Below are 11910 nucleotides of genomic sequence, written 5' to 3'. Positions count from 1 at the left end.
TTTTCTGGTTTATTTATTTCTTTGAAATAATTTTACTAGACAACAAAAAGATAAAAAAAAAAACATCAGTTCTCTGTCCTTTTTCCAAGAAAAAAAGTTCTGCCCATTCTGTGTGTGTACTATTATTTTGAAATGACATTACTAGACAACAAAAAGATCAAAAAAAAACATCAGTTCTCTGTCCTTTTTCCAAGAAAAAAAGTTCTGCCCATTCTGTGTGTGTACTATTATTTTGAAATGACATTTTTGGCCTCAAAGCTGCCTTCACTTCCAAGTCAAGTTATTAGGGCAAGTTCGTTTTGAACTAGGGTTGTGAGTCATCCATGTTAGGATGTTACCACACATTCTGTGACAGTGGGAATTAAATTTTTACGTATAAAAGCCTTTTATTATTATTATTATTATTATTATTATTTGTAATAACAAGAGAGAGTTTTTTATTAAAGACAGAAAGATTATCAACCAGAAAAGTCTTAATACTTCTCTGTCAATTTCTTCTTGTACACATAACATAAAAGAGTAACTACATAAAAATATATTTTGCGTAATTAATTCATTTTACATTTGTTACTTTTCAAACTATTGGATTGGTTTGAAAATGAATTCTATACTGAGAATTTTCACATCCTTAATTCTCCTCATATTCTATAAAGCTAATTTTGCTAGTATTGAACTTTCCTCTACATAGGGGAGAAACACAGTTGCTATATTTATATTTTATATAAAGCTTTGCTTCCTATACCAGATTTAAAAGACTGGAAGTGTTTAGCTACTAAACATCAAGGTAATGTTATATACGTCTAAACTTACAACTTAAGTAAACTTTCATACTTGTAAAAAGCACCAAGTCAAAAGGTGATGATGGTTTTAGAAATCCCTTATAAGCATTACACTTTGTTAAAAATATAAAACAAGTTACTAGGGACTGGTATCCAAGATGAGCCAACACCAACGTTGTTATCTGCAGCCCACTGAGACACATTACGGGCCAAAGTGTTAGCTTCAGCCGGTATCCAAGCTGAAATGATTTGCCTGAAAGAATTCATTTTAGCAATTGTGTCAGACACCATACTGGAAATGGACTCCACTGGTTCAGAAATTCTTAGAAGATTACGCATAAGCAGCAACGAGTCTCCCTCCAAATAGATGGCATCCCATTTTTTAGAAGATGCCAGAGTCAACGCACCATGAGCAGCTGAAGCTTCCCCAACCAATAGATCAGTCTGAGCGATCTTCTGACACCAAATCGCCAACACTGTTGTATTATGGTCACGCGCCACCACACTTAAGAAGCCAGAGTCTGGTTGTCCTGTATAACCAAAGTTCAACTTGACAAAACCTGGAGGAGGTTTGGTCCAGGCACTAAGAAAAGGAGATTGCGTGAAAGCTGAACCTGGACTCCTATTAAAGCCACCAACTGCATTGGCAACCTTAGACACTAATGGAGGTGTAGTTGTGCCGATCTTTATGGGCAAACGGGATTTAGTTGTAACATTAGGTGGAAGAAATTGTGGCAAAGGTGCTGAACTCCTATCGGCCCCAACTGTGTCATGCAACTTATCTGTCTGGGAACACCTAACAAAACTTTCCTTTGGATCAAAACTACTGTTTCTTTGTTTCTTGTTGGTTGACTGTTCAGCCTCCGGGTCTAACGACTGGTCCATATTTTCCAAAATGCCAAAGCGTTTTGATATTTTGTTGGATAGGATCTCAGACTCAAGATTGCAAAATTTGATGCATTCCCTCACGGCTTTCAGAATAGCTAGTTCTTTGTCCATGGCCTGTTTCTGCAAATACAAACAATAGACATGACACATGACAATTCAATTTGACTTGTGGTCAGTTTGGTTGATTTGTAGCTTATGCAACAATCAACTTGTAAAAATGTCTGATGAGACATGGAATTGTTGTGTTTAGTCAATCATAATTCAAAAGTGTTGTATAAATATAACATCAAAAAATATTTAAATTTTAAATATTTGTATGATCTAACTTTTAATCAATTTTACATATATATATTTATTTTAAACAATCTATATAATATAAGGTATATATAAAGGATACAGCTAAATTAAAAGCTTTACCAGACTGGGTTTAATAAACCTATATTGAGATCTCAAAGTTATTAAGGGGCTATCATTTCATACCATTGCTTTGTAATATTTCCTTTCCTTATATGCTGTTTGGGTAGAACTCTCAGTATCCTCCAAAAATTTAATCAAAAGTTGTATTGGTGGAAACATGTCCCTTAACTTCAATTGCAAATAAGTCTAACAGCTCGAATGATCTCTCCCCCTTGGATAAGAGTTTGAACACATTCTTCTGACATGGGAAATGAAATTGTAAATGTGTAATCAGTCAAATCCCAAAGGCAATAGATAAAATGTATGTATTCTAAGTATAGCTGGTAATGTATAGTGCATATAAAAGAAAGTCCAATGATCCATTCAAAGCACAGAAAGAAAAACATAACATAGTATCACAACTAGAATTCAGAGAGCAATATTCCAGGTAAAAGAGTTTAGACATGAATTCATAAGTCAATCACATAATTTCAAAACATTTTCGCTTCCCAACCAGCATTACAAAACTTTTCAAAAAGAATTATGTGTCCTATGGTTGCCTTAGAAAACTACAAGCTTCCTCTATTCATCGAATAATAAAATTTTTTAGAAAAAGTTGATGTTCGATTCATGCCAATAAACTAAAGAAATGTTCTAAGCAATGGATTAATTAGCACCAAATTATTATGTAAAGGCACTGCCCAAATTAGATAGTTAGAGATACTCATGAAAGCTCACCTCTAGTTATATCCGAAGAAGGAGAACGTAATTGGGATGTCTGAGTAATCAGACCGGCAGCATCAAGAAGATAGTGAAGCTCATTCACATCAAATGCAGAGGCCAATCTAAAACTATTTAGAAACTGCAACAAACTCAACACCTCAAAATTATCACTTGCCACATTCAACTTGGCCTTCCAAGCAAAAGCTAACTTCATTGCTTTTTGTCTCACTTGAGGATTAATCTCTGGTGAGGCTTTAATTAACAGCTCCGACAACAGACTGCAGCCCCTTCTAGCAATACTGCCTTCAAACTCAATATCTTCCCTACTGGAATGCAAATTGTGAATCTTGTGTATTGTATCCAAGACCAACCTTGCTGGATCTGATGATGAAGCTTTGAGAACACTTAAAATTTGACTACAAACCAAATCATGCCTCTGTAGGTATTCATGCAAGAGCCAAAACAAGTCTTTCTTTCCCTTGGTCACACAAGACTGATGAGAGGCAGATGAAGAGGGGGTTTGTATATTGGTTTTTTCTTTGACTCCCATTTCAGCTGATCTTTGAATTGCTTCAAATTCTTCCTGTCTCAATTTAAACTCATTGGCCTTTCTTTCAAATTCGCTCTCTTTTATTTCTAGCTCGTGGCATTGTTCTTCCAGCAACCTTTGAAGTGAAGCAAAGTTTGTTTCTTTCAATTCAACCTCTTCGACACATTCATTGACTTTCTTATCAAGCAGATCAAGCTCTTTAAACTTTGATTCAAGAAATTGTTCCTTCAAGCTAAGCTCTTCTACAAATTTTTTAAAATTCTTCTCTTTCTTCTCGAGTTTACAAGCACAATTCTCCATTAATTTTTCCAGCGAATCCGAATTCTCTGCCTTTAATTTTTGAACTAAATCAAGTTGATGTTTCTTCAACTTGAGTTCTTCCTCTTTAAGTTTGATCTCTTTGTTATAACCATCAATAAAACTTTCGCGCAGTTCTAGTTGCTCTTTTTTCAACTCATAATCCTCCGTGCATTTCGCAATAGATCTTTGCTTCTTACTCAAAAGGTCTTCTTTCAACTCAATTTCTTTGATGCATTCCTCAAGAGATCTCTGCTTCTTACCGAGAAGATCCTCTTTCAACTCAATCTCTCTCTGCTTCTTACCTAAAAGATCTTCTTTCAACTCAGTGACTTGTTCATACTCCTTCATCATTCCTTGATATTTTTGTGATTGTTCTTGCATACAGCTTTGTAGAGAATCCAATTTATTCTCAGCATCTAAGACAGATGAATTTATGTGTTCAAACTCCCTCTCTTTCTCTTTAATTCTTATTTCAATATCATGACATTGCTTCTTTTTTTGCTCAATTTCTTTTGAAAGCTCCTGGCTCGACTTTTGCATTCCATCCAATTGTTTCAACTCCAACTCTTTGGCTTCCAATTGTTTCTCTTTGGACAAAAGTTCATTTTCCTGTTGCACAAGCTGTTCAAAAAGAGCTTTTAACCCCTTCCGAGTCGAATCCAACTGATTCTCTATATCCTTCCATTTTGTAGAAGCTACACAATGCAGCTCTTCCAAGGTTCTGCTCGTGTTTTCATGTCTTAGCAGCCACAATGCAAAATCCAAGGCTATCCCTTGATTTTCCATCTGAATGAGAAAGAAACATAACATTCCTTGGTTTAATATTCCAGAAAACAGATTTATAATCAAATAATAAATGAATAAATAAATAAAGTACCCTGATTTGAAAAAATATCTTCATATTCACAAAAAAATCAAGCAAAAAGCTAAAGTAAGCTTGCCTCTTTTGGCTTGCTTTTAGAAAGAGACAGGGAGAGATCGTGCTGTCTTATATGAAAGCCAAAGTCACTCAGGCGATATTGTTCTGTGAAGAGCAAAGATTATTTTTTGTTAAGCATCAAGTACGTAGGAGACCATCAAAAGATAACACATAGTAACTGAAATTCTTGAATCTTAAAAAAAAGGAAAAAAAGAAAAAGAAAAAAGGACATTTGATTTTTGTAGAACGAAACTTTTAGTTTTACAGTTACTTCATCAGGACCCCAAACACAAAAGATGTTCATAACATTGAGAACCTGAAGATCATTACATAGATAGCTTTTTCCATTTTTTTTTCTTCTTCTCTTGCATCATCTTGTATGAAATGGGTTTTGGAGAAACTGTTCTGGGGTTTAGCTAATAATTCTACGAGTCATGGGAAATAAAATCCTCGAAAAGGTTTTTTTTTTTCTTTCTTTCTTTGGTGAAATGATTTGATTGTTTTTGGATCAAAATCTGACCTTTCGGGCGAGTCTTCTTCATTTGAAGTGAATTGAGTGGATAACCATATAAACGACAACCATAATTTTGTCGTACACTGAATATGAAGCAATCTACAGTGAATGAATGGTATGGACTAAAAAAATTCTATTCCATATGCGCTGCGTGCATGAACTTTAATAATAAAAAACTTTACAACCAACCTCCAAAACCCACAATAAGCACATACATGTTCAATCACAAACTCAAAAGCAAGCGAATAGTATGAGAGAGAGAGAGAGAGAGAGAGAGAGAGTGCGTTTGGTACTGATTACTAACCTTTTTTATGCAATAAAGCTTGAGTGCATCTTTAGCAGAAAACCCATTACTCTGAACCTGTTAGGACTAAGAAATGAGCAAGACCCATGTAGGGTTTTCCTCAGTTAGTAGATTCTTACAGCAAAAACTAAGAGAGAATGAAGCCTTCAATGGAGAAATTTATGATCAAAACTGGAAAAAGTGGATGCCCGTTAAAAGAAAAAAGAAAAAAAAAACTGGGTAAGTCGAATGAAACAGACAAAGAAAGAAAGGTTTATGGAGATATTTTGGTTGATTAGAGAGAGAAAAAGAGTAGGACACTTAATTTTTGTAAAAAGAAACTATTACTTTGAATTGTTACAGTTATTTCATCAGTACCCCAAACACAAATGATGTTCATGGCATTGACAACCTGAAAACCACCTTTACATAGTTTTTCAAATTTCTTCGTCCTCTCTCACATCATCTTGTATGAAATGGGTTTTGGAAGGAAAAAAAACACTCCTACAGTATGATTGTCTTTTTGTTTTTTTTTTTCTTTCTTAAATGGAGTATATGCAAAAATTAAAGGAAGAAGAAGAAAGCCTTGTAAAGGCAGAGAAAAAAAGAGAGAACTTTGCTATTATTTGAGTGAGAAAAAAAATTTATATTGATGTACAAGAGAGAGGTGCCTTAAATAGGCACATGAGTTACAAGAAAATGTAACAAACTTATTAGGGAAAAAATAACAGGTTATAAAATAAACAACTGACTTAAAATCTGATACCCTCTCTCTCAAGATGGGATATATAAATTCTTTACACCCATCTTGGTTATAATATCATTGAAAGAGCTAGGAAATAAAGCTTTGGTGAAGATATCAGCTAGGTTGCTCTTGGAAGGAACATGAGTCATCTTGATTATTCCTTGTGTAACTTTCTCTCTGACGATGTGGCAGTTGATGTCGACGTGTTTGGTGCACTCATGGAAAATTGAATTTTCGGTTATGTGAACAGCTGCATTGTTGTCGCAATACATGATTGTTGGCAAAGGAGCTTGAATGCCAAAATCTTTGAGGATGGCGAGAACCCAAGTTCACATGTGGCGTTGGCTATGGCGCGATATTCCGCTTCAGCAGATGAACGAGAGACTATGGTTTGTTTCTTGGACTTCCAAGAGATTAATGAATTGCCTAAAAAAAAGGCAATAACCAGAAATAGAGCGTCTAGTGTCTAGACCACTTCCCCAATCAACATTGGCAAAAGATTTGAGATGGAAATCATCATTGGTGGAAGAGAAAAAGAGTCCTTGACCAAGAGTCTGTTTGAGGTATTGAAGTATTCGTTGAGCTACCAGCAAGTGTGGAACTCTAGGAGAAGCAAGATATTGACTTAACCAATTTACGACAAAGGAGATATCTGGCCGAGTTATAGTTAAATAGATGAGCTTACCAATGAGGCTCCGGTAAGTTGTGGGATTTGGTAATTCATCACCCATATTGTAACATCCTAAATTCCCTAATATGGCTTAGTGATTGGATTAGGGGGTCGGGAGGCAATAAGTGTGTTAATAATGTGTTAATATGGTATGATCATATTATAAGATAATTATGCTTGCATGTACAAATGTTAAATAGGTGTATGAGGGCCCGTTTCTTACAAGAAGGGTATTTTAGTAATTTGATCTGCTGATGGTATAATTGTAAATTTGAGTCTGTGTGATTGAGACCACATTATTATGTGGATATTTTTGGGTTACTCGACGTGAGGCGATCCTGATGAGCAAGTTAGCAGAAAAGTCACAACGGGGTTTAATACCCAGCTCGGGGTGAGATTAGGGGTATTTTAGTATTTTAGTACATTACCAGGATTTAGCGGGTAATGGGAAATTATTTAGTAATCGTGTAAGGATATTGGAAGCAACAGGAATTATAGGGCGTAAATTATGAGTAGCGGGGTATGAGACAAAAGACAAAATTTCCCTTGGGAGCATGTGATGAGTAGGCTAAGGGCAAAGGGACAATTTGGTCATTTCTGTCCAAGTTTAGGACTTGGTTGGCTGGGAACCTCTCAAATGACTTAGGAAACTAAAGGAAAGAAGACTCTTAGCAGCACATTCTCTCTCCCTCGTTTTCTCTCTATCTCTTGAAGCTTGGGAAGAATTTTGGGGAAACTAAAAAAAACAAAGCCTAGGAATTGAGGTATTGAGCTTGGGGAACTAGGAGATTAGCTCAAGGGAATCATCATATCAGAGGTAAGGGCTTGAATTCGAAACATGTTCATGTTAATTCTGTGGTTTTGTTTAAAGCTTAAGTTCATGCATGCTTGGTAGTTGGGAGGATGAGTTTTGAGATTAGTTGATGAGTTTTAATCTAGTAATTAGCTAGGTTTTGTGTTGGAAAGAAGTTATAGTGATTTTAGGGATTTAATTGAAAGATTGAGGTATAATTGGATTATTTCTAGTTGGGTTCAACTAAGGAAAAACCCATAAATTCTGGGTTCGAAGGGCTGGGCCGCGGCCCTTTAGGGAAAAAAGGAGCCAGGTAGGGCTCTGTGGCAAGGGCAAGTTGCAGCGCCACAATGGTTGGGCCACAGCACGTGTCGGATGGCTGGGGAGGTTGAGCCTCTGATTAGAAGCGGGCTGCAGCATGGAAGCATGGGGCCACGGCCCTTAAAGGGATTTTTGGCCCTGGGAAGGTTTTGAGTTCGGGAACCTAACCTTTTGGGCTCGGGATCAATTCTACTTCCGTGTTGGGTAGAATTTCGACGCCCCGGAGATTAGGACTCGGCCTGGAAGCTTTTATTCACTCGTTGATGATGGAATTCCTTATTATGGTTGTGACTAGATCAACGCTAAGGGCTCGGATCGGGGATCGTACTCAAGGGGCGTCGCTAGTAACTTGCATTTAGACCAAAGGTAAGAAAACTGCACCCAGTATGTGAATGTGTGATTAGGGCTTAGCCCAATGGTTAAATATAGACATGATTAAGGCTTAGGCTTTGTTAATGAGCATAATTATAATTATGTTTGTGAATATCTGGTTAAGTACACTGGAATGCGCACGATTATGATTATGCCTATGATTGTTGTTTGAGTGTATTATAATGCATTGTATCTGTAAGTATGTATGTTAAATGAAATATGTGATTATCTGTTATGATTAGAAAGCTCAGTTTATAAACCAGAGGATTTTAATGATAGTTGGAGATCGACTTATTAGTCGAAGGTTCATTGATTTCTGAGAGACTCGTCTTATAAGCCGAGGGTTTTAAAGCTTGGACTTATAAATCAGGGGCTTGTGAGGCTCGACTTATGAGTCGAGAATCGGTAGGACTCGGCTTATAAGCTGAGATTGGCATTATGCACGTGGAGTGCAGGCCACCATGGTTGGGCTACCCTGGGAGTGCAACATGCACTTGATTGGCTCGGATGCCAACAAATTGAAAGGAAGTGCGACACGCACTTGTGCGACTCTATGGTTGCTGATTTGTATAATGAATACACCAGATTCAGTTATTATTTTTTGGTAGATATATTACTTTGTGAATTGTTTAATATGTTTTCTTGCTGAGTCTTTTGCCTTACAGGTGCTTTGTGGTGCAGGTAAGGGTAAAGAGAAGCTCAACCAGCCATGAGTCGGAGGGCGATAATAGTGACATGTACATATGCAGTCCGCTCGACCAGAAAAGGAAGACTCCGGATACTAGTTCGGCTCCTAGACCTGATAGGAGGCCACAAGGTGTACAGATTGGCCGTCAGAGCGGCAATGAGAACTGGAAGACATATCCAGAATGTGCCAGATGCAAGAAGCGTCATCTGGGCGAGTGTCGGGAGAAGGCTTGCTTTGTATGTGGACTTGTGGGGCATCTCAAGAAAGATTTCCCAAGATTGAAAAAAGAAGAACCTAAGAAGACAGACAGCTTGACTCCAGCTCGAGTATTTGCACTGACACAATCTGAGGCGGAGGCTAGGCCCTCAGTGGTCACAGGTTAGCTTTCTAGTGCTGGCATATCTTATTCTATGCTGATTGATTTTGGTGCTACATAATCTTATGCTTCTAGTAGGATCATTGATACACTATGTAGGCCCTGTGAGTTTTATGCTGTGGGATTTGGGACGTTACTACCCACTGAGGAATTGGTGGTTTCCAGGAGATGGGTTAGGTCTTTTCCAGTGATGGTGGATGGTAGAGAGTTGTCAGTTGATTTGATAGAGTTTGCTATGATTGACTTTGATATGATTTTGGGAATGGACTGGTTAACTAGATATGGAGCAACCATTGATTGTAAGAAGAAGATGGTAACCTTTGAACTTGAGGGTGAGAAACCTTTCGTATTCGTTGGCACTGTGCATGGACCCCGAGTACCTATGATTTCAGCATTGAGGGCTAGAGATCTACTGCAAGGGGGTTGCATAGGATTCCTAGCCAGTGTGGTGGATACCATACATGTCGTGCCAATGGGATCGGAAGAGACTAGGCTGGTCTGTGAGTTCCTGGATGTGTTCCCAGAAGATTTACCAGGGTTGCCACCACACAGGGAGATCGAGTTTGTTATTGGGCTGGCACCTGGGACAGAGCCAATGTCAAGGGCACCATATAGAATGGCCCCAGCAGAGTTGAGGGAACTCAAAGTACAATTGCAGAAGTTGTTGGATCTGGGTTTTATCAGACCCAGTTTCTCGCCATGGGGTGCGCCAGTATTATTTGTGAAGAAGAAGGACGATTCTCTAAGGATGTGGATAGACTATAGAGAACTGAATAAGTTAACTATCAAGAACATGTATCTTCTACCAAGGATAGATGATTTATTTGACCAACTGCAAGGTAAAATGGTATTTTCGAAGATAGATCTTCGATCTGGTTATCACCAATTGAGGATTAAGGACGAAGACATACCCAAGACAACTTTCCGTACTAGATATGGGCACTATGAATTTCTTATTATGTTGTTTGGTTTGACTAACGCCCCGGCAGCTTTCATGGACTTAATGAACAGAGTGTTCAAGGAATATTTGGACCGGTTTATGATCGTCTTCATCGACGATATTCTGGTTTATTCACAGTCAAAGGAGGAGCATGAACAACACCTCAGGTTGGTCTTGCAGAGATTGAGAGAGCACAAGTTATTTGCGAAGTTTAAAAAGTGTGAGTTTTGGCTACCACATGTGACATTTCTGGGTCATATCATTAGTAGAGATGGGATCAAGGTAGACCCAGCTAAGATTGAGGCTGTCAGGAATTGTTCAAGGCCAAGGAATGCCTTCGAGGTCAGAAGCTTCCTTGGATTGGCAAACTATTATGGGAAGTTTGTGGAAGGATTCTCAAGAATATCAACCCCATTGACAGAACTGACACGCAAGAATCAGAAGTTTACGTGGTCAGATAGATGTGAGGACAACTTCCAGGAGTTAAAGCGGCGTTGGATTACCGCCCCAGTCTTGAGTCTCCCGACAGACCAGGAGAAGTTTATGGTTTATTGTGATGCTTCGAGACAGGGGTTAGGTTGTGTCCTTATGCAGGCAAAGAAGATGATTGCTTATGCGTCACGTCAGTTGAAGGATTATGAGCAGAGATACCCAACCCTGCTTATTGCTTATGAGTCGCAGGTGGTGGGTGCGTCGGTGTGGTGGGCTAATGGGCCGTGGCTGTGATGGGTTCGTGATGGTATGGATTGGAGGTCTGGGCGTGGGACGGAGAAAGAAGGGGGAGGCGACTGGGTCGAGGTGATTGTCGTGGGTTGATGGGGTGGCTCGGGTTCGTGGCTAGTTACGTGGGTGGTTCTCAGCCTGGGGTCGCCGTGGGGTCGGTGGCTGGGTGGATCGGCTGCGTTGATGGCAGGGAGGTGGCTCTGCGGCGGCTGAGGGATTTCTGGGAGGGTTTCAGGGGCTGGGGTCGACGAAGAAGCTGGGTATTGTGTGGGAATATACAAACTTAATATATATAATAAAAGTAATATACTAATATATATATATAATAAAAGTAATATACTAATATATATATAATAAAAGTAAAATACTAATATATATAATAAAATAAAAGTAAAATATATATACAGTAAATATATAATATATATTTAACTGATGTATATAATTTTCCTCTTCCCTGTCTTCTTCTTTTTTTTTTTTTAAAAAAAAACTTCAAAATTTCTCAGAATAAAATGCTCCCAGTTGATATAGCAAAGCTCATAGCATAGCATTTTTCCTCCTGCGACCTTGGTAAATGCTGAAGCAATGCTATAACAACTGGGACTTCCAGTTTCTTTTTTTTTTTTGAAAATTTTCTGCCTTTCACCAAACTTGCCCAGCTTCCCATATTACAGCTTCCTTTCTTCCACCTGCAATAAATCATTACAAACACTAGCAAACACACTTAGTAACCTCAAGAAAACACAAGTCTATCTATATAGTATATATTTTTCTCTTCTTTTTTTTCTATTTATTTATATATATATATTTCTTTAAAAAGGGTGATACACCCCAAACTTAGTTACATATATTATTTATTTACAATCTGCCTTTTACTCCTGGGTTGCCCAAATGTGTTACATTAAATACATGGCAACCCATAATTCCTCTCCT

The 11910-nt window shown here is 38.0% G+C and overlaps 1 protein-coding gene across 1 annotated transcript; it reads right to left on the bottom strand.

The window, feature by feature from the left end:
• Positions 1-1088: 1088 nt before the first annotated feature.
• On the bottom strand, positions 1089-4422 carry LOC133791435 (uncharacterized). The gene is made up of 3 exons (XM_062229365.1): positions 2802-4422; positions 2148-2322; positions 1089-1787 (listed from the first exon to the last, which is right to left on the bottom strand). Exons 1-2 carry the CDS (start codon positions 4420-4422, stop codon positions 2255-2257), a joined length of 1689 nt encoding a protein of 562 aa, XP_062085349.1. The 3' UTR covers positions 1089-1787; positions 2148-2254.
• Between the last annotated feature and the right edge of the window lie 7488 nt (positions 4423-11910).

The sequence above is a fragment of the Humulus lupulus genome, chromosome 7 (assembly GCF_963169125.1).
Source record: "Humulus lupulus chromosome 7, drHumLupu1.1, whole genome shotgun sequence".
Classification (NCBI taxonomy): domain Eukaryota; kingdom Viridiplantae; phylum Streptophyta; class Magnoliopsida; order Rosales; family Cannabaceae; genus Humulus; species Humulus lupulus.
Note: the sequence above shows the minus strand (reverse complement) of the source record. Positions and strands in the feature narration are given on the sequence as shown.

Coding starts and splice junctions, on each gene's coding strand:
- LOC133791435 (XM_062229365.1), bottom strand. CDS start 4,422: ATGGAAAATCAAGGGATAGCCTTGGATTTTGCATTGTGGCTGCTAAGA. Junction 2,323..2,801: donor TTCTTCGGATATAACTAGAG/GTGAGCTTTCAT, acceptor TTCCCATGTCAG/AAGAATGTGTTCAAACTCTT.